General features: G+C 38.6%; 1 protein-coding gene across 1 annotated transcript in view; it reads left to right on the top strand.

Moving 5' to 3' along the window:
* Positions 1–2,230, top strand: part of LOC112958213 (guanine nucleotide-binding protein G(q) subunit alpha) — a 75,778-nt gene extending 73,548 nt beyond the window's left edge. The window contains exon 6 of the mRNA XM_026052013.1: positions 1,705–2,230. Within this exon, the coding sequence (XP_025907798.1) occupies positions 1,705–1,895 (191 nt within the window). The 3' untranslated portion in view covers positions 1,896–2,230. The remainder of the gene's footprint in view (positions 1–1,704) is intronic.
* Positions 2,231–22,623: the final 20,393 nt, after the last annotated feature.

Here is a 22,623-nt window from a genome sequence, read left to right as displayed (position 1 = left end):
CTCTATACGTTAAACTTCACATATCCTGTAGATGGTCCCTGTGAAGACTACTGAACAGTCACCAAAGGACATCAGACTACAGGTCACCATATTAGGTTGTAAATCTAGCATGGCTTTTTTTTTTGCTTTTTTTTTTTTAATTCCTGAAGGTGGCAAACTGTCTTTTTAACTTTAATTTTGCATACTTCAGCTCCAGTCAAACAAAAGTTTTGGATACAGGCAGTAATGCAGTGTATTTTGGCAGAGAGTGAGCCTGCCTAAGCCCAGGCTATAAAATGTTTAATAAAATTCTAGGAAGTTGATTTAAACAGTAAAGGACTTATTTTGAAGAGGTGGTTAATGGCCTTTGAAAGTCATAGCACTGCCCTTTATTAATATAGCAAATTTGTTAAAAGCAGAAAAAAAAGTGAAATTCTTTTTTTTTTTTTTTTTGCTGTTTCTATAGAAGCAGGGTGAGCAGTCCAAAGGTGAGAACCTGTGGTGTTTAGAACAAGTGAAAATGGTTAGCAATAGGTAGCCCTGCCTCAGAGGGATTATGACTTGGCGCCTTACTCTTCTGTATTTCTCAGCAGAGATAGTCTGCATGTATGTGTATTTGTTTGCATGTTCCTGTATAGAGGTATGTCAGTATATATGCACCACTGTGCTGCAGAATCATCTTCCTCTTCACAGGCATTTGCAGCAGCTGCGTTCCAGAATTCCTCTTCTCTTTTGTGATTTCTCTTTTGTGCCTCCTCTGCTAGCTAATTTTTGCAGCCTTAGCCAGAACGTTCACAACTGTAAGCTTTACGCATTAAAAAATGAGTTTCACTGTGCAATTACTGCAAGATCGGAGGTCGAGCACTCGAATCTCTGTTGCTGTGTGTGTAGATGATACTTCAGATACTGAAGATGTGGACTGGTGAGGATGTAGGAGTGGGAAGAGAAACAGCACATAAGCACCACACGTGTTGTGTAGAAACTTGTGATCCAGAAACGGGAGAGCAGGGGGATAATTCCCTGTGAAAATTGCTCTTGATTGGTGGTGCGGAATTGCAGGGTAAGAAAACGATGACGTGTGGCCTACGTTGCTGCTGCTGCTCTTTCAGCTGTGGGCACGAACAAACCCTTACTCTGCCACATCAGAGGTCGCTGTTTCACCTGCCCTCTTGTGTGGAGAGGTTTGRTTATGAAGGCTCCTGAGAATTACATCCTTAATTTAGATCCAACACGAGCGTTATCATGTGTAATTTAGATCATAAAGGATGTGTTAGAACATTAACTTTTTGCATTTGAATAGCTTCAACTAGACAGCCTGTGTATTTTATTATCATTGAAGTAAATTAAGTTCTATTGATGCCAGACCATTTTAGAAGGTACTTTATGATGCTACATATCAAAATCCTCCTAAGCTTAGTAAATGTTGGAGTGCTAAAAGAATTATATTCTTGGTGTAGACTGAAAATTGGTCAGCTCTCAAAATTAAAAAGATGTATTGATACAATAAATTACATTATTTTTAATGGTTCCTACTGTGAGTGAAATAGACAGTGAATGGCAGTATATATTATTAAAAAAAAAAAAAAAAAAGATTTTACTTCTCTTGCATGGGGATAGTGGAATAAAATCTTTATTACGTTTTCTGCTCAAAATCTTCCCCTGTTGAAGAAGCTCAAGTGTTGAATCGACTTGCAGGAAAACTGACTTTCTTTTCCTCGTTACCAGGACCACAAAGGGATGCGCAAGCGGCACGAGAGTTCATCTTGAAGATGTTTGTAGACCTGAATCCAGACAGTGACAAAATTATCTACTCCCACTTCACGTGCGCCACAGACACAGAGAACATCCGCTTTGTCTTTGCTGCTGTCAAGGACACGATCCTACAGTTAAACCTGAAGGAATACAACCTGGTGTAGCCGTGCCAGGAGGCCCTCCGAGACCGCCCCCGTGGCTGAGGATAGGCAAGAGGGACTGTATTAGCTGTGAAAACAGTTTGCATAATACTAATTTATTGCCGGCCTGGACTCTGTGAATGTCCACAGAGTTTGTAGTTAATATTATGATTTTATTTAAACTATATGGAGGAAAAACAAAAGATGCTGAAGTACATTCACAGCACATTTCCTCATTTTTTAGGCAAAACCTTGTGACTCAATGTGTTTTAAAATTCTCAGTTGTACACTCACAAAGGATAGCAGTTTTTTGCTACTGAAGCAAAATCAAGCTGTTTTTCTCTTTCCCTGACCCTTTCTCTCTCTCTCTCTCTCTCTCTCCCCCTCTCCCTCCTTCCTTCTCCCTCCCCGCTTGTCTTTTTAAAGGTACAATGGCCTTTTTTTTTCCCCCTGTTGCATTCCTTGGTAAAATATTTTCTGTGATTTGGTCAGGAAAATATTATCACTAGAATTTAAGACATCAGACATTCTAATTTTACACTATGTACTTTCTCTGAAGGATCAAAAATATGATACTGTGATTTTTAAATTCTTGACATGGGTGTTTTCATTCTGTCTTCAGTTTGAGGTTAGAATGTTTGCAATTGCAAAGCGGAATTACAGTTCTCTATGGACTTACCTTAACCATACCCTTGCAGCATGGAAGGGTGCACAGAAGACAGTAATGAAATACTAAGACACAAGCCTAGGGATGTATGTGGAATATGATAGAATCTCTTTTTAATTGCCATGTGCCATTTTTTTTTTCTCTTTTACTCACTAATGCCAAACAGAAATGTCATAGACACTACATTTTTTCCCAATTGCTACAGCCTGAAACAGTGTTGTTTTCTTTTCAGTTGTGTAGATTTTACCTTAGGTTAGAGCTTTTCTAAGTGTTTTTTTTCCCCCACAGTAGAGAAAAAATGTTTTTATTGTATAGGACTAATGTTGCCAAATCTGGCTTTTTATAAAACTGATTCTCTTGAAATGTAAGATACTAGTTAAAATGCCAAATTGATAGATTGGGAACTGACCTGATTGAATCAACTGCCAAATGGTAAACAAACATAGTTTCAGCTCATGTGTTCCCCTTTTTAAGAAAGTGTTCCGTTTTCTAATGCCAAAAAAAAACAGTGTGAGTGAATATGCTACTAGGTGCATCATGCACATGCGTATGGTCTACTAGTTTAAAGGCAGTTTAAGCCTCTCCGTATGTCAGAGATGGCATGAGATTGCATAGAGTGTTTTTCATAATAATATCAAGGCACCTTTAGTTGCACAATGTAAAATGATCGATGAATGATGACATTGAGGAACCTTTCTCCATAAGGTTGCTTGTTAACTAATTCATACACATTTGGCAGGCTTTGTGCAAAACAGCCTCTCTCAGTGTTCTTTAGAAAAAAGATTATTAATGTAGGTGAAACAGTGAGAAAAAAAATCACTTTTGGAAGTTTAAATGTGCAATTTTTTAACAACAAAAATACAGCACAGATTGATGAGCCTTTATTCTGCAGCTTAGGTTGAAAGAAGGTGTTTTTTGACCAGATACATGACTGCTGGCAAGCTACAGGAGGAGGTAGAGGTCAGACGTGTAGTGGGATTGATCATGTGCACTGTCAGGCAGCAGCGGGTGCACTGAGYGCTCGGGAGCTGCCGCTTCACAGCAGCCGCAGGAGGGACGTGGAGAGCAGAGAAGGGCTTGCTAGTGGTACCAGAGTTACACTAAATACTAATGAGGGGGTCTCATCCTGAGCCCTCCCAGCTCCAAAACAACAAGAAACAGTTGCTATTTTTTGCTCCCTTATAAAACACCTTGTAATTTAAAACTGGTTGTAGGTATAGTGCAATTATGAATGCTATAATCATTGTACATACATCTATATATATATATGGCAGCATCCATATTGGCTTTGTAATCATTAATTTTTGGCAAATTGAATGTGCTGTATTGATATGTATCTATGTAATTGTATTGTATGTCTTATAGCTAATTCACATTTTAAATAATGTTATTTTATTTACTTTTTTAAGAGAGAAGAATGTAAATTTTGTCAGTTTATTTCTGACTAGGGATTTGTTGTTGTTTTTTATTTACAAAACAAAAAACTTACTATAGTGCAGAGCGGTACTAGCATCGTGCTCTATAAAATCATTTGCACATTCCTGAGTAGAAGTAAATTTGAGACACCCAGAGGACCTTCACATTCAAAACTGCTTAAATCTTACCAGGGCTTTACACAGATTTATAAATCAGTTTTGATAGAACTTACACCGTTACATCTCGGATTGGAACATAAGCTCTTAAATATAAACTTCATTTGTATTTGGCRGATCCACAAAAGTTAATTTTACATTTTTAGTGGCCTTTTCTAGAAAAGCGGATTTGGAGACATTTCAGACCATTGTGCGTAAGTGCTAATGGGTATGTTTTCCTAAAAATGATATGAATACGGAATGTCAGATAATTAAACCGTACTTCGGAAAGCATAGATGTAACAGAAGCAGAAGTCACTAGCATTAACCATTTGAAGGAGTCAGAGCATCGTGTCTAGTAAAGCTGAAGGAGGCGGATGTCGGTTGTAAGAAGCGATACCAGCACCAGGTAGTSGTGAGAGCAGTTAGTCTTGTCATGGACAGCCTTATAAAACTGGTCCCAGTCTTAAAACGGAGCCTCTGCTCCCACTGCTGACGCTGGGGTGCGCGGCCACATCCCTTCCTTTAACCCCGGAATAGATCGGCCACCAGTGAGGTAAACAGAGCTGTAACCAAAAGACAGAAAGGTGGCACCTGACAGCAGGTTGCTGGCTGCTTTTTTACTCCTTATTTTGTTTTGTTTGGGGATATTGGGGAGTGGCGGGGAGGGGGAGGGAGGCGGTGGAAATGTGGTTTTAAGTTTTGTATAAAAACAAAACAAAAGTTTACTCATGCTTTATAGTGCTATTGTGATTGCAAAAGTTTTTCAAGAGTGTGTGCCACTGGGCTTCTTCTGGTATATTTTAGGTAAGTTGAACCTGTGGCAATGTTTAGTTCATTTGAGCATGTTCTGGAAAAGAAATATTCAGCATGCCAAGGCAAGCTTTACATGAATCACCTAACACAGCATTGCAGTGTGACAGTTTACAAAAACATTTCCTTTTTAAATGACACAGCTGTTCCCACTCGCAATATATTCCTTTATTGTTGTTGTTGTTGTTGTCGTTGTTGTTTCAATTGGTGGTTTCTACTATGCCTTACTGTGCTTGAGTCCAGAAATCTGTGCCTCTAACATTAGCCTGAAGGCAAAAACGACTAGACAGAAACCCTTTTACTTTTGCCAAAATTATATGATTTCTTCGAATGTCGTAAGTGGGGGAGCTCTTGGGAACCTGTGTGTTCTAGGTGTTCACTAACACAAGAAAGCTGTAATATGTGTTTTACAGAAACCTTAAACTTGCCTTTTTCACATGTTAGCTGGCACTGTCCTGACGTGCCTAGGAYGATGCAGTTACAGGGGCAGTTTACTTTTTATAATTCAGACTCTTTTGATTGTCATGGTGTACAAACTGTCATTTTCATCATACTGCCACATGATTATGAATCACTTTTTTAAGTTTGAAAGTGAAGAAAAGACTTTTTATGCTGGATATCAGTCAGAATTGACTGCGTGATTTGCAAAAACTTTAAATGGGGGCAAAAGGGCTGCATATGAAGACATTGCTAGACTCCCACCCCTTGGTTGTGAGGTGCAAAAGACTTTGACATTCCTCAACCATCTAATCACCCTTCCCTTGTGATACAGTCTTCACAAACGAGCGAAATAATAGGAGAAAAGAAAGACATGTCAACCATTATGAAAAAAAAATAAATTTTACCCAAATAATTTATTATATGTGCTGCTGTTCTTGGAGCTCTGTGCATGGTCATCCTGCAAACTGTTGTCTTTAGTAAACTAATGAAGTGTGCACAGTATGTTAACAAGGCCGACAAATGACCTACCTCTAATTAAGAAACCAAGTAAATACGTTTTGGAGATATGTCATGAAGTTAGGAAATTAAAGTGGCCTGATGTAGGTGACTAACTGTGTTTTAGACATTAAAGCTTTTGTAAAGACAGTCCCTTTTTTTTGACATAAATGATAAATTCTAATACTTAGTGTGCATTAATCAACAAAGATCATCTCTCCATATTCAATTTTTTATTGTAGCAACTTTGCAAAACTGCAAGGTTTAGTKTAAGAAGAACCACTGAATCTGCTCCTCTGTCTGGCCTTTGTTTACTCATAATATTTTGAGTTGTGTCAATCAAAAAAGAAACATTTACATGTAATCCCTCACCCACTGAAGCTCGTTTCTTYGCTGGATAGAGGGGTTTCCTGGTAACTTTTGCTCGTGTTTTTTCACGGTAGCCATGCTGCGGAGAAGGGAAAAACAGGGAAGTTACATACATGGGCAAAGTTGAAGATAGTTATAAGACATTAAAAAGACATGGTAAAAGTCAGCCAGATCACACGTGCTGTTGTTTGCTTTGCTGTGTTTTGTTTTGGTTTTACTCTGGAAAGATAGTCTAAGCTGAAGTCTGTTGCTGGATTCCTTACTGACCATGCTGCAGGAAATCCTTACTTGACCAGGGTATTTGGGGAGGGAGGGAGGTTGTTAGACACATTTTTAAACTTGCAGTATTTAAAAAATAAAGATCATATTTGCTGTTCTTAAAATGTCATTTAAATGCATGTTGTCTGTTGTTTGGGGACTTAGTCTTTTTGGGGAAAAAAAAATGTGTAAATACTGCCCCTCAGAAATCTTGCTGGTTAAAAATACAGTATTTTTTGGTCATAGCTTTGTGCCATAGTATTTTCATTCCTTAAAATTTAAGTTTTCTGAAGTATATTTGAACTTGTGGTTTTCCCAAAATGCTTCTTACTATCATAAATATTGTATAGATATTTTATTCCACTGATTACTTTTTTAATTTTACATATTCTGTGTCCTCATTKTCAAAATACTAAAGTTTTCTGGAGTATCTGTTACAGCCAGAAAGTGGAAAGCCTCTCAGGCTCAGCACAGTGGAGGCAGTCGTTTGAAAGCAACACTAAACTTCTTTTCTGACTTGTGTACAAAACTCAGAAGTGTAGGGGGAAAGGAAATAGTAATTGCCGAGATTATTATTATTACTCATTCATAGAACACTTCCAGGGCTTGTAGACTGAGGGGAACTTAGAAAGTGTTCTGGGAGACTGCAGCAGCGTTGCCAGAATGGACACGTTGCCRTTTTCTTTTCTTCTTGGCTTGAGGGCTGGTAGGAATAGGCAGAAAGAAAGGTGCCTGGTGTTGCAAGTGACTTGTGATTGAATGGCAATCAGTGGATCTCAGGTCTTCATTACAGAAGAGACTAAGTTCAGGCCACATGCAAAAAAATAGTTTCTTCTCCCTTGTATGAAGGAACAGCTTAAATGATTGTTTGGGCAGACCTCGGTKAATTGCTGTTGATCTTCCTTTCCTGTTGCACCACGCAAAGGGAGGAAGGATTTGTTTCACTGTTAGGTCTCACTGAGGATAACAGAAATGCAGTGTAAGCTGCGGTACCTAGATAGTGAAATAGATGGTAGGAACTGTATCTGTGTGACAAATTGTGCACAGCTGAGACAACAACTTACATCACGTGCTGTGATCCTATCACCCCAACCACTTTGTACCAAACCATCCCCAGCAGCAAGTTAGGACCTCATGTGCTCTTAGTTGCTCTCGCTTTGAAGGGTTTTGATCTCATTTTTTATTAAAAAAAATACAGAGAGAGCAGGACAAGCAAACTCTTCTGTTCCCTTTTGAGAATAATGTKTAAATATGAACTAAACACATCTTTAGTCAGACTGAAACCAACAAGTCCCTTTTGGTTTTAGGAATGGAGATACGTAAAAATTGGACTTTCATTCACCTTGCAGAAAAGGTTCATTGCCATTAAGGACATAACAAAAAAAAAAAAAAGAAAAAAAAAAGCAACCTCAACAATGTCTGGCAGCCAAAGATGTCAGAAATCCCATGGCACAGCATGACATCCAACGTCTGCTCCATCCCTGCCCTTTTCCCATCACACGTGTCCATCACACTGATTCATCCTGCCATCCAAACAGTGCGGTCCAGCTTCAGGCACCTCCCGCCTGGAATCCTCCTGGAATCCTCCTGCTCCTTCTAAGGTGAGAGAAAATGGGTCTTAAAACTGAGCAACCCATAAAGTGAAGCCAAGGAAGAAGACCAGAACTTGCTGCTGCTGCTGCTGCTGCTTTTGCAGTGGGTTTTGGGGTGGATTTTCAGCATCTATTGGTCATAAAGAGGAGCGTCTCAGATTCAGGTCTGGTGCTGATCACAGAACAGATCAGACTGGCTAAATTAAAGGTCAGTTGGGAACGACAGGATCAGAAAGTTCCTGTAAATGGGGGCAGATCCAACTAACTGCGGATACAGATTTCAGAAAGCAGAACTATTACAACAGTACAGTGAAAATAGAGTCCCCTGAAGAATACAGTGGTGTAATGTGGGCCAAAATTACCCATTTTGATATACATCATTTTGCACTGTTAATAGAGAATTGTATTTGCAAAAATGTTACTGGAAATGTGGTGGGGTTTTTTGTTGGTTTGTTTTCTCCTAGAGTCCTGTATGAGAGAATTAATTCAATGACCGAAATACTGGCACTCAACTGAAGAGATGTATTAATTCAACAATAAGTTAAAATGTGTTCTTGCAGAGATAAGTTATTACATAAAATTACTTTCTATGATGCAAACAAAATGATGACTTGCATGCAGAAAATATTTAAGATACTGCACTTTTATACATTTATTAGAAAAATCACTCCCTAAAAAATAAACTTCCATATATCTCAAGTATTTGAGCCTCTTAACAATTTTCAGTTAAATGTGCACACGAGGAGAGAGAGAGCAAACAGAAGAGTTTGCTTGTTCTGCTCTCTGTATTTTTTTTTAATAAAAGTTTGATTAACTTTTATATTCTAGAGGTAAGTATTTGGTTATCAGTGCTGTAATTGTTTCATCCAACTGCTCATTTTGGAAAGACGGAATAGCACTRTGTAGCAGCATCCTGATTCCTACTTTTTGCAGCATTATCTTCGTAGCAAATGGGGTCAATAAGACCTGATTTATTTTAGGTTATGAAAATGACTGCAAGGTGGAATCCATGATTAAGGGCTTTTTTTTTTCCTCAGGCAGCTTAGAAATTGACTGTTTTGTCTGGACTTACCTAAGTTAAGTAACCTGAGTGTTAGAGTGTAAGATGTAGTATGAGATCTTGCTTGGTAAGATGTCAGAATTGGTCTTAATCAAACTGGATACTTCCCTTGAATCACAGAATCAGAGAACGCTTAAGGTTGGAAGGGACCTCAGAGGTCATCSAGTCCAACCCCCCTGCTCACGCAGGGWCACCCAGAGCACGGGGCACAGGGCTGCGTCCAAGCRGGTTTTAAAGGTCTCCAAAGAAGGAGACTCCACAACCTCTCTGGGCAGCCTGTGCCAGGGCTCTGTCACCCTCACTGTCGAGAATTTTTTCCTTAAGTTCCTGTGGAACTTTTGGTGCCTCAGCTTGTGGCCATTTCCTCTAGTCCTATCACTGTCCACCACTGAAAAGAGGCCGCCCCCTCCTCCTCACTGCCTCCCTTGAGGTATTTATACACGCTGATSAGGTCCCCCCTCAGCCTCCTCTTCTCCAGGCTGAACAAGCCCAGCTCTCTCAGCCTAGCCTAACAATCYTTTGTTTTAACACGTACATCAGTGATATCGCTCTAGCTTAGCTGATGGAACTAGTTCTCTTGAATTCCAAAAAGGCTACTGAGGTACTACTGAGGTACTAAGATAAGAAAGGTCAATATTCCTCATCTCATGTACRTCAACATAGAATTCAAAATTTTAATCAGGTGTCAGATGTGTACAAATTACGTTGTGACTAATATCTGTAAAAACAAACAGCTTGATTGTTTTCCAGTAATATTTAATATGGTCTGGATGTTGTTTGTAGGAAGGTGTCTAAATGGTGGCACAAGTGGAAGATTTCMGTGGCTGTGAATTAAACAGTTCTTTTGATATATAATCATATCTATACATGTTGATTTCATTTCTGCTAATGAGAAACAAAGCAACTTCAGGGAATATAGTAAGATGTAATTCCATTTAAAACCAGAGAGCAAAATACTATATTATTCCAGATTTCATTTYCTGCAATTTCTCGGTGTCATTTTAGTCTTTGCTTTCAACAGCTCAGTGCCCTCGAACGCTCCTCAGCAGGTTCTGCTCCTCTCAGTGGACGCCCCTGAGTATCAGCTTAACTCCAGTGGTGCCCCTGAAAGCCCCGGTTGGAGCCGGTGCCTCGTCCTCTCCCAGCCAGGGTCATAGAGCTCGCCCTGCTTACAGAACATGTTCGCGTGCTGCAAGGGAGAGAGGTCGAAACAGTGCAGAACCTAGCTTAAGTAATACTAGCTTAAGTAGACTGGCTCAGTGCTGTGTGGCATTACTGAAAATAGTGGTATCGACTTGGAAAATCCTGCAGGGTTTGCTTCTGTTGTGACCTTTTATGCCTCCTGTTAACCCAGATTCCCAAGCGGTGGAAATTTAACAGCAAGTCCAAGGGTGTGATGGCTGTTTCTTCAACAGCAATTCTGCTACTCTTTAAGTGGAACAGAATTTCTTTACCACAGAGATACTGTATTTACTTTCTCTCTTTTCATCCTTTCGTTCATTTTCATTTAAAAAAAAATCCAAGGGAACCAAGAGTGCTGATAATTCCCGTCCAGAATTCCTCACATTCCGGACAGCAGTTTTCAGTAGTCTTGTTTGCACCCCAAGGATACCCACAAGGTTATAAATTGGCTATCACTGGCTGTTTTGACCTTGTAATTACATTATCCAGCCTTCAGTGCTTGGTGGGAGTAGGTATTCCTTGCTCTTCACGATAATGATATTACTGACACTCTAAATAAAAGTAATTCCAAGTCAATTTCTAAATTGGGCATGGAAGAAGTATGTGCATGGCTGAGACATTGGCGTTAATGGTATACTGAGACCCGGAGAGAACAACCAGGAGACTAGACTGGGAATTATCTGTACACTGACGGAACTGATACCGGGTGAGGGGTCTTCCTGTTGTTGTTCCTTTGGCTTATTTAGTGGGTGAATTACATTTTTAGTCCCTGAAATTAGCAGGATTTTATGTAAATGTGAGTAAATTCTGAGTCTCTTTGAAAGAAATTAGGTTTCACAAAGTATGATGATAATATTCTGGATGCTTAGCTATTCATTTGCAAGATAGGAAATACCTTGTGAATCTAGAAAAACAGAAATAATTGCAGTCAAGCAACTTATATCCCAGATATTTTTTGCCTATGTATTCTAATTTCTTTAGGGACTTAAAAATATCATTTACCCTTTTCATCACCTCTTACTGCTTATAGTCTATTTATTRGTTTTCAACTTTTAACGGTATATAAATGAGTTGGAAGGAGTTGATCAATCTGCTTTTGTTTTAAGCAATTTATCATACATTTTAAAATATTTGCTACATAATTGCCTTCACATCCAAATAAAACTTTTATTATTCAGCGTGAGGAATACTCATCCACCAAGAAAATTAAAAAGACTGTTATTTTATATTCTACGTCCCAGCTGGTCAAATAATTTGACAGAGGATACAGTGGAGATAGATAAAAATGCACGTGCGCACACACACACACATACACCCACCCTTGACAGGCTCTGTAAGTCTGTGCATAATTCCCATGCATGAAAACTTTCCACTGGGCAGTCCAGTAAGTCTCTGATTTAAGTGTTGAGTAGAGGGTCAYAGCTTATCAAATTCAGAAGAAGAAGAAAAAGATATTTATATATATCTCTTATTATGTGTTGGATTTCATTCTTCCTAAAAGTGAGTTGTTTGAATGCTCCCTGACTGAGCATTCAAAGAAACCAATTAATTTTTCTATAACTTGCATTTTAGTAATGTAATTTTTGGTCAGTATTGAAATTTTATAGGAGAAGAGTGTTTTGCACTCTGGCTTAAACCAGGCCTCCCTGCAGCTTATCGCTGAGACCAGCACTGGCTTTGGCCTGAAGAGGGTCAATGAGGAGTATCGAGAGCATAAGGAGTTGCAGGATGAGCTGTATGATGGGAAATCATGTCAGAAAAATAGAGAAGGAGGTTTTCATGACAAAAATTAATTATAACAACAACCAAGGATACTGAGGAGCCAGATGCTAACAAAATAGCTATTCCTTACAAGAAAAGGTCAGATAAGGCTTTTCTTGTAAATTTAGTGATAAGCATTCTGACCAAAGTTGCATTTAAAAAAAGGGAAAAACATTTCATCTGCTGTTAAAACAAACGAGTACTAAAAATCTCTTCATTAAAATCAGTCGAGAACATCCTTCATGACACAGACCTTATCTGTTCTGCAGTTTACCCTTAAATACTTTTTTGATAGTATATGCTGGAGTCTTCTGAAAATGACTGGTAGATTAAACGTCCCCATAGAGAATGATTATGCTAAAATTGTTTCATTTAAGACAAATTTTCTCCTTGTTTCCTCAGATCCTGCAAGTTCTTCTCACAAAGTCTCATTTTAAGGTTTCTAAGGCTGTGGAGATTTCTTGTCTACATGGCAGATGATTAACCACACACTGAAGGGTTACRATTGATGACTGGTGTCACGACCAGCGTTCATGTCACACTGCTAGGGTGGCTCTGTGGGGCCAGCACRCCCTGCAGCGCTGCAGATGAGCGCTGCAGATGAGTCCTGCTGAAGAGCACCTGCATTTTGAACATCTGAGCATTGCCTGCGCATAATCCCATTCCCACATACACCAGTCACTGCAGGGATGGAGAGGTTCTGTCTGTTGCCTGTGGTTGATGTCTGTTTTGATGAACACTGAAAACCTACCTAGAGCTGGTTACCCTTGTGGGAAGGAGAACGCTTAGGTTAGGGGTTGCTCAGCATGAATACACGTGTTCACTACTGTACGAGACAGAAAAATGGCAATTTGTCAATAGCCTTAATAATATTCTTCAGCACATGAAGAACATGTGAAGACAGATGTTCATTGAGGGTACGTTCATGTATGCCTTCATCAACATATGGTGTGTGCCTAAATCATACAGCAAATACAAGGTGAGGGAGGATGCAGGCATCTCATGTTTGTAGCGCAAAATTTTCTGTACCCATGTGCTAGTAACTACATGGACAAACATCACAAAGTGTTTCTTTGCCTTGTGAAGTATGGGCTACTGAAGTTGTTCTTGCTGTTGGATGCTTGATATGGTTTATGTGCTTTGATGCTATGCAGTATTCACTGCTACTTGGTTTCAGAGCCTTTGAGTGTTTAAAATTAAGATGAAATGGCACAGGGAAATATGGGGTCAAGTGTGTTTTCTTCTATCACCACTACTTGTGTGAAAAGTAAAGGTGTTCTAGTGTTTAGATAGTCCCCATCACTGATGGACAAGGACTCTAATCTAAGAAGTCTTTATTCAGTAGCGCACTTGATGCCCTGAGTGAATTAAATTTATCTGCAGCACTTCAAGACAAGTCACCCTCATGAGGAAATGTGTCAGAGAGTGATAAGGGAGAGAAGTATGAGAACAAATGAGCCCCACAGGAAAGTTCATTATGTAAAATACAGGCAGGGAGCCAGTGGTCTCACAGTTCCAGCACTGACGTGCCATACTGACTTACACCCCACACCTCGGCAGCTGTAAAATACACTGTGATAAAAAGCTTTTCTATTTCAGACTTTCACACGTGTGTCTGTTCCTTAACCACTAGTGGGGCTTCTGACAGATCTGGATATGCTCTCTGATCCTCTCTCAAATTCTTCCARTCCTCCCTTTGAAAACAAGTGCCTGGTTTCTGAATGGCGCCATATAGACACATTCTSCCTGCTGGGACGAGAGGAGAGTTGTCGCAGGATGGGAACAGGTCAAGAGCGCGGGCACGGACCCTGGCGGGGGGCCATGAACTGCACCCACAAAGTTCATCTGGTTGATTGACAGTAATCAGGGCTGCTGTTGCGCAAAGGGTGAGGAAAGTTCACCGGAATTAGTAACTTTCAGGATCTGAAGCCCTCGGATCCTAAACAGAAGATAGTGACAGACTTGGTTACAATTTCATATTTGCTTTCTAAGGAATAAATAAAAGTTCTATTATTTTTTAAAATGCCTTCTAGACTAAGGTATGAATAGCTGAACAATATGAATAGTTACACCTGTAGAAGTGGTAGGTCGAGACAAGGGACGAAACCAGTGGCAATAATAATTTTGAAGAGACCTGCTTCAAATATTTTACCTACAGATTTTACATACCTATGTGAGAATTGTTCCTCTGTACTGAAGCTTTTTATGTCTTTGATTAGGACTAGACCTCCCCTTGGAACGTCCCTTTAGTGCAGGGAGAAGCTGCTGCTGCTGTTCAYGGAGCAGCAGGAGGGCAGAACGTGCAGCAGGTTCCCCCACGAGACCAGCCCCGACACGAGGCACTCACCTGGTGCTTGGTGCAGTGRATGACCCCCACGGACACTGAACGCRGCTGCTTAACCYGGGCCGGAGTTGGCGCTTACGGAGAGTGGCACAGAGGCACGAGCAGGAATCACCTGTTATGAGACAAATGACACTTCTTTCAGAACCTCATAATGACACAAATAACGCCAGGAGTAACGTAGCGCACTTAGCATGTTCTCCTATTTTAATTTTGCTTATACATTTAAATGTATTATGCTTCATTTACAACCTTCCTTTGTATAAATCTGTTTACAGGAAAAGAAGTTTTCATGTATATATATATATATATATATATATATAAAAAAAAAAAATCTTCATATGTACAAAATACAACATATATTTTACCATTGGAAATATCCATTGTTTTCTGAAGTATATCTTATTCTGGTAAGAATCAGATCTAATTTTAATCTGGTTTACATATGAGGGAAAAGAATTTAAATATGCTTTGCAATTATTTCATTATTRACCATAACAGTCATAATATTTAGCTATTCAGAATGTTTTGGGCTGAAAATCATTTGGCATTGCTCTTCCTTCCTCAGTCATCACTAAATCCTCTATTTGGTACTTTTCTCTAGATTAGGCTGTGAATTTTGATAATCCAMTTTCTTAAAAGATTAATACAATTTTGCATTTGAGTTAAATTAGTCCTTTTCCTCTTAAAGTAGCATTGCCAGTTCTTGGTATTGTGCTTAAATTACCAGCAGCTCTAGTATTGTCCATTATGCAAAATAATCAATATATATTTTAATTAGGGTTTTATCATAATATTTGAAGTAAAATATTATGTCTAATTCTYCCTGAATATCTACCTTAGAAGCTTCCAGGAACATTCTGACTGATTCCCTAGGTGATTTGTTTTCTTGATTTGTTTCAGCTAAATAAATCCAAAAGCCTGTCTTCACTAATATTCCTCACTCTTCCGRTAATTAAACTGGGTAGGAAATCTCTGCTTTATTCCCACTGGAATGATTTGCAGAACTTCTCTTATTGGCTCATAAAAGACTTTATCTTAAACGCTTCAACAGTGTTGTCATTTGGAGACTAGCCTGTATGTTCATGAAAGGCTGCATTCATTTTTTAGAAAAAAAAAAAAATCTGTTTACAGAAGTTGTTGCACTATACTGTTAGAGATTTTTCTTCTTGTCTTCACACTTTCAACCATATTAAATCATTCTTATTACCTTTAAAACAACTTATGTGCTAAAAACAGGATGTTAAAAATATATATATTTTCAGGATTTTATGTAGTATTGATTCAATGGACTTCATTTCCAAATACAAACATGATTTTTGTTTTCCCCTTAACTTGTTCCTTCTGAGACTGTAAAGTTAGTTTTGAGATAGACAGTATTTGTGGTATAAAAATTCAGTATTACCTCTGCCTGTAACTAAGGCTGTAAGCTTGAATTTTGCCCCAAACTTAGTCACAAWTCAGACTTTATTTCAGCTATCCCTATGTGATTCTGTTAACAAAGGAACCCTTTTTGTTTGTACCCTTACCCACAATTTTGAATTTAACAGTAGCTTTCCAGACTCTTCATTTTGGTATGGTTTGCAAATTATGTATTTTGATTTTTGTATTTTAGATCATACCTGATAGATTGAGCTACAGGGATGCAGCACGGGGTGTATTTGATTGCAACCTCTGTACTAGGAAAAGTGCATAAAACAGGCAATTTGGCATTCATGGTTAAACATATCTTTATCTTTAGTTCTGCTAATCCACAAGGTTTGAATATATGAATTATGAATATGTGAACAAATGCATTAACTAAAAATCCTAAAATATTATAAACCAGTAAGTTAAATACAAATACAAGCAATTACTGCAAAAGCTATACAGTCTACAGAGTCAGAAATTTATGTTTTGGGGGATAGTAACCTAGCCAGCAATCAAACATAATTTATTTTCCTAAAATCATATGCAGGAACTCTTTAAACACAAAATTCTTTGTGCACAATCTGAAGTGGCCTTTTCAAAATTCTAATTAGGATAAAAAAGTATAGTCACCTAACCAGAAGCCAGCTATTGCAAAGGAACCAGTAATAAAAATATGATTATATTTATTATGAGCAAAAATAAGAGAGCTCCTGTAAGTAATCCTTGTACTTGATACTTCTAAGCACCAATTAATCAAAGCTAAAGAAAATTCTGAGTTAGGCATGGAAGCACAAAGCACAAGCACACAGTAATATGGAGAACTAGAATTTTTAAGATATTTATTAGAGTTCCTGTATGCTCCCCTCTCCTTGATTCAGTGCAAGAGGAAGAAAAAGAAAATGAAAAACATATATATAAAAAGAATACTCATCATAAATTATGGAATTAGAAGGTTTGGAGTACAGGAAATGTTAAAAGGAAGTTAAGTATCAAAGAAAGGCTCTCAAAAGTAAGGGGAGACTAAAAAGGCAGATGTTTTAAAGTGATTAGGAACAAAAATATGTAAACAATGGTATAGGCCCATGATGGAAACAGCAAAACATTAAGCTGAAAAAATTACTAAGCAGGCATACCAGATACGCTAGTATCTGTTCTATGAAAGTAGTAGAGTGAGGTACTGTCATGTTAGCATGATTAAATACATGTTATTCCATTAGCAACCAGGGATAATTGTGAATAATTCTGACTAGGAATTAAAACAGACCCCAACAGCTTGCAGCCAGAAGTCCTGAGGAGATCTTGTGCTATTTGATGTGAAATTTTAATAAATCACAACCTTCAAGAGAAATAACAGAAAAATTGGAACAAGGCTGCTCTAGTACCACTATCAGCTGCAGTTAATTAATGAAACACTGCCATCAGTCAGCACAAGTAAACATCCCGATAAATTTTCCAAAATATTTGCCTGGATGTCACTGAATGCTTGATGATAAACTAAAGTGCAGGACTAAAAGTGATAAACATAATCAGGCTTCCCGTTCCCATTCTACCATGGTCACTGCATGATCTAGCGGAAATTGATTCATCTCTTTTCTCTTTCAAACAGGGGCACTGCAGCAGAGACAGAAAACACACTCCGTCTGAACATGGTTTTGTGAGAGGTATCAATGTGAGTGAAGTTTAGACCACATGATAAAGGAGAATATAAAAATACTAAACTTTCTCATTTGCCAGCAGTAGAAATGTGCATTTTTTTCCAGAACATCTTTTAAGCTACTCTGCTTCTAAGCCAGTCTTTGAGCCTGGAACTAATTACTGTGTTATTTACCATTACTGAAAAAACTTGAACCTGACAGTATCGGAGGATTGTTGTTTGGATCCACCACTGTAAAAGGAGATCATGGTTTTAATGACTCCAGAGATATGGCAGTATTTTTGTATAATCTCCAATTAATGGTTTTAATAGTAAAAATATTGGGTTTTTTCTTTTTCAAACAAGATTGAGGGCTTGTAGTTAACATAATAGGCATTAGCTTCTTTATCCTTGCCTATACAGAACACAGCATTAATAACTTTTAATGCAACATGMACATATGAAATTATTCAGGACCTTTTTTTCTAAAAATAGATCTTTGGAGTTTGAGAATTATTTCTTCCTTTTTTCCTCCTGCATGAGACAAAGAATGTCTGACAGTTCTTCAGCTTCCCCTTAGCTGTTCTTCCTTAATGTCTTGTTTATTGTTGTCACCATATATGCTGTAAGCAGTTTTACTTTATTCTCATGATTTTCCTGCCTTTTTGTTAGCCCACCATGCAATTAACCTAGCCAAATTTGACTGTGGTAACTCCTAGACATCTATCAGAAGGAAATCTGAGAGCTTTTGCTTGTTTTCAAAGTAGTTCTACTACAAGGACCAGCTTTCCCCTTTGAGAATTCTACCGCTTTGTAATCTTATCCAATTAATTGTTCATTTTTAAAGGGTTACTTTAATTGGTATCTTTTAACACAGGCTTTTCTGTTGAGGAGGAGTATACTAAATAACATGCACTTGGAAGATGGTTGAATCTGGAATATTTTTCCCTGCACCAGTATTTGGGGTCATTAAACCTGTCAAACTTGTTTGGGCCAGTAAGAACGTTTCTCTGAGCCTATGCCTTTTAAGGAGTGCAGCTACTGTGAGTTACCGAGCAATGAAATGCACAAAGTACACAGAGTGCCAAAAAAAATAAAGAAGTCAGCTGGAGTGAAACTTCATCACTGTGTAAAATAACAATACAAACAGAAACCAAACCACCCACCCTAAAGAGAAAGCCACACATGATTGTTAGTTCAAAATTAAGCTTATTTTAATCTCCCAATTTTGAAAAATGTCTCAAAAGTTAAAGTCTGTTTCTCTTTGAATCTCTGCACTACACAGCTGTTTATTTTTGAGAGAAGTGGATATAAAACACTACCAAATAAAAATATTTAATTCTTTTTTCAGAGGTTAAAATGATCGTGTGAAGAGCCAGAAAAAAAGAATTCTCATTTTTCAGTTTTGCTGGAGTGAATGAGAGAGCAGGACATTCATTGCCTTTCTACCACTGGTGGTAAGCCAAGATGCTTTAACTAGAAGTAGTTCATAAAAAATGTGTATATAATTTTGGAGTAAAACTGAAGGCAGGTATCATGTATCCAGCCTAGAAATTCTTTCTCCATCTCAACAACACCCAAAAGGCCACCTTTGGAAGGCCACCTTCCATAAAAATAAAATTTTCAAAAAAGCAAAATAAACCAGTCCTTTCCCTCACTGAAACTACACAGTTTACACACAGTTTTTTCTACAGTGTGATCTGTCTCATTTCTACCATTTCTACCATTTTCATTCAACCAACTACCATCATGTAGAGCATATAAAAAAGTACAAGGTTACAAAACAACTAGAAGTTCATTCCACTATAGCAGTTCTTCAGGTCCTACCTCCACCCAAAAACACAACATCCAGTCCCTTCCTGGTTCTTACAGAGTACTGTTTCTTAATCTTTTTTACTGGTATCCTTATTTGAAGATCATGTTCACTGTTACAGTAAGCAAAACAAAAACAAAAACAAAAATCTAATCAGCACTGAAAAGCAGCATATGGATTCTGTGTACCACTGCTTTAGAAAAACCAGAAGTGCAGATCTTTTTATTTGTTTCATCATCTTACAACAAAATACTGAAAAYGGCTTCCTGATTGTCCTTTATGATATCAAACATCACCACTACTTCACCCAAGAAACAGTGAATTAAAACATCTCTTCTTTTAATAACTGCAGGTGAATTAAAACATCTCTTTTTTTAACAACTGCAGGCAAGCACAGCTTTTTTTCAGCTACCTTTCAGAAACATGAGCTTATAAGGTAACAGGAGGTTTGAGTTTTTACCATTTTTACATTATACCACCTTTAAAAAATCACAAACTCACCCTTAGCRAAGTGTATGTCTTTGTTTATTTGCAGGCAGAACTTTCACCATGGATGGTTATTTATGTTATAAGCAGCTCAGAGCTCAGCCCAGTTTCTGAAACCTTATCTGCTCTCAAGAGAGACTGTGCAGACACCAGCCTTTTATGTACCCCTTGTTTTTTGGCAGCCTTCTCAAGATTCTTGGGAGTTAAGATGCCTGCATGTGTGGGAGTCACAGGCCTTGCTAACGGTCAATCACTCAAAATTGGAAAATGCTTCTGGGTGCTCAAAACTGGTCTAGAAATTATCACTGAAGTCTTAACATATTTTCTGCACTGCTTCTCCAAATGTAATAAAGCCTTAATAAAGCCTAAAGGCAGCTATAGAAAAGAAATGGCTGTCAGGTACCTTGAAAACATAGATCTATTGCTGGTCAGTGGCACAGAGAGGGACAGAGCAGCATTTTGGATAAACAAAGCCCTCAGGAGCTCAGCAGAAAATCTGCATACCTTTATAATCTGCACAGATCTATTAATCAAGTACAGGATAATCTAACTGTAAGTAGTGCAAGTCTATTCAGGAGAGCAAAAAGTAAGCTGGAAAGAAAACATGACTTTATGAATATGTATGCTAATTTCAGAAATAAGTTGCCTAAAGGATTTCCTAGAATATACTAGCTTTTTCTTGGAGGACTAAAGTGTAATATGCTGGGCAGAGAGTTATTACAATTGCTAGCAACCAAGTACTCAGTCACTGAGAAATTTTTGAGAACCTGCGTAACCACGATGCCTGCAGGAGACATTAACCTCTGTAGCTCCTCTCTCCCTCTGCCTTGCTAGTTGCATCACATTGCCTTCTTTTTGTTGTTAAAAGAACTACTGATGAAAGAACTGGGATACTTATCTTTMGAAAAATAAAAGTTTGTTACTGCTTCTTGAGAAGTTAGTAGATGTACTTCAGTGGACCTCATCGGAAAACCATATAGCACAATCCTGAAAACATTTTGCATATATTTATAACTAGCTTTAACTAGTGCCAATAAAGGCAAGAGACATTTTTAAGACTAAATTTGGGTTACACACCCTTTGATATTTTCCTCTGAGAGCCACATGAGAACAGAGATGTGATGTGAATTTTCTAAGTTGTTAAGGTAGTGGGAATTGTACTGCTGTGTACACCTTATTCTGATTCACTAAAAAAAAAAAAWATTTYGATACTTATCTCAAAGCATTTGTACTGGTCATTAAATACTATCCGACAGAGCAAATATTTACCTGCAGGAGCAACAAATAATATATTCACACAATTACCAYATTTGGATGAGACTCCAGGATCAGCACACGTTGAGGATCTTGACTCTTTCAAATCCTGCTCACAGGCTTCCTCATACTAGGGCGATACTATAGGAAATCACTATTACTATAAGCACAAAAATACTGAACTTTCGAATGATGTAGCAACTTCTTCAAAACTGCTTACATTTTCCCATTTAAATGGTGATACCATTTTCTACCCTTACCTTTAAATACATAGCTTTATCTCAAAATAAAATCATTTTCACAGTCTGCATAGATGCAACTGCCTACAGTGAAAAAATCAATAACTTGGGCTTGTTTAAAACTTATTTCCCTATCTTTCTAATGGTTTCACCTATCCCTGTTGTATAAACCTTGACTCAGAGTCTTGTTGTCTCTTACTGAATGCATTTGAAATATCATAAGTTCAAAAGTTCAAGTATCATTATAGAGTTATTTTGCTTTACAATAAACCAGAAGGGGAAAAAAGAAGAAAATGACAATAGGATGTCAGACTGAAAAATGAAATTCTAAGAAACTTTGTAAATAAATACACAGAGAAGTCAGAACTGAGAGAAAAGTTCCAATAATTTGATTTTTAATCTATGCTCTGTGTTACAACAAAGCCCAAGGTCTGGTTTCTGCCGTACACTATACCTAAAATAACCATGACAGCCYACCCATTTAACAAGTTTTAAAATCATGTGCTGATTTTGCAGACCTTCAGTGGAGTTGGAACACCGTAAAAATTCTCCACAGTTTGCAAACCCATAAACGCACATTCAGACTCATAAACAAGTGTTCACGTGTGCCAGACACAGGAACACACCTGCTCCTGAAACGCGGAGCAGATGTGGAGGTGGTTCTGCAGGGAGCGGGGCCGCGCTGGACGTGTTCGCGTGGACATGACCACCGCCAAGGCTCAGCTGTGTTGGACACCATGGTGTGTTTGGTACCTGCCTGCAGTTCCCTGTCCTCCATAGTGGGAGGAAGAGCTGAACCATAATAAAAACCTGTGTGTGGGAGCAGCAGAGGCTGTGCTCGTGTCAGCACGTTGGGCTGCTAGTGGCTGGCAGGACACAAGCTCAGCAGGAGCCTGTGGACACGGAGCTGCCAGTGGCAGCCCTGATCCCTCACCAGAGGGCCAGGGTTCAGCACCTCATGTTGACACCTCCTGTCAAATTTTATCTGATTTTACTACTGCAGGAAAGCCTCGGGCCGAAAGTGCTTTCCCAAGATCGTTTGCCTTTCAGTTCACAAGCTCACTTTGTAAAACTTGTAAGTATACAAAGCAAGAACAGATGTACAGCTGACTCAGGGCAGCTCCTCTAGGGACAAGCTGTGGACAACGCCTGGCACAGACAGGCCCTCCTTCGCCAGGCTCTGCTCTCGTTTTGAGGAGCAAAAACGGGACACACAATCCCCCCGTACCCCAGTTAAAGGGGGCAGCCTTTAAGGGCATCGTTAGGCGTTGAGGCAAATGTTGCGAACGTTGGTAGCCGCTGGGGCAGCCGTTGGGGACATCAGTGCCTCGGCAGCCGTTGGGGCAGCCGTTGGGGTCGCGGTAGCC

The sequence above is a fragment of the Nothoprocta perdicaria genome, unplaced genomic scaffold, assembly GCF_003342845.1.
Source record: "Nothoprocta perdicaria isolate Ctin4 unplaced genomic scaffold, notPer1 scaffold_82, whole genome shotgun sequence".
NCBI lineage: Eukaryota > Metazoa > Chordata > Aves > Tinamiformes > Tinamidae > Nothoprocta > Nothoprocta perdicaria.
The sequence above is the reverse complement of the archived record's forward strand: the minus strand, read 5'-3'. Positions and strand labels throughout refer to the sequence as shown.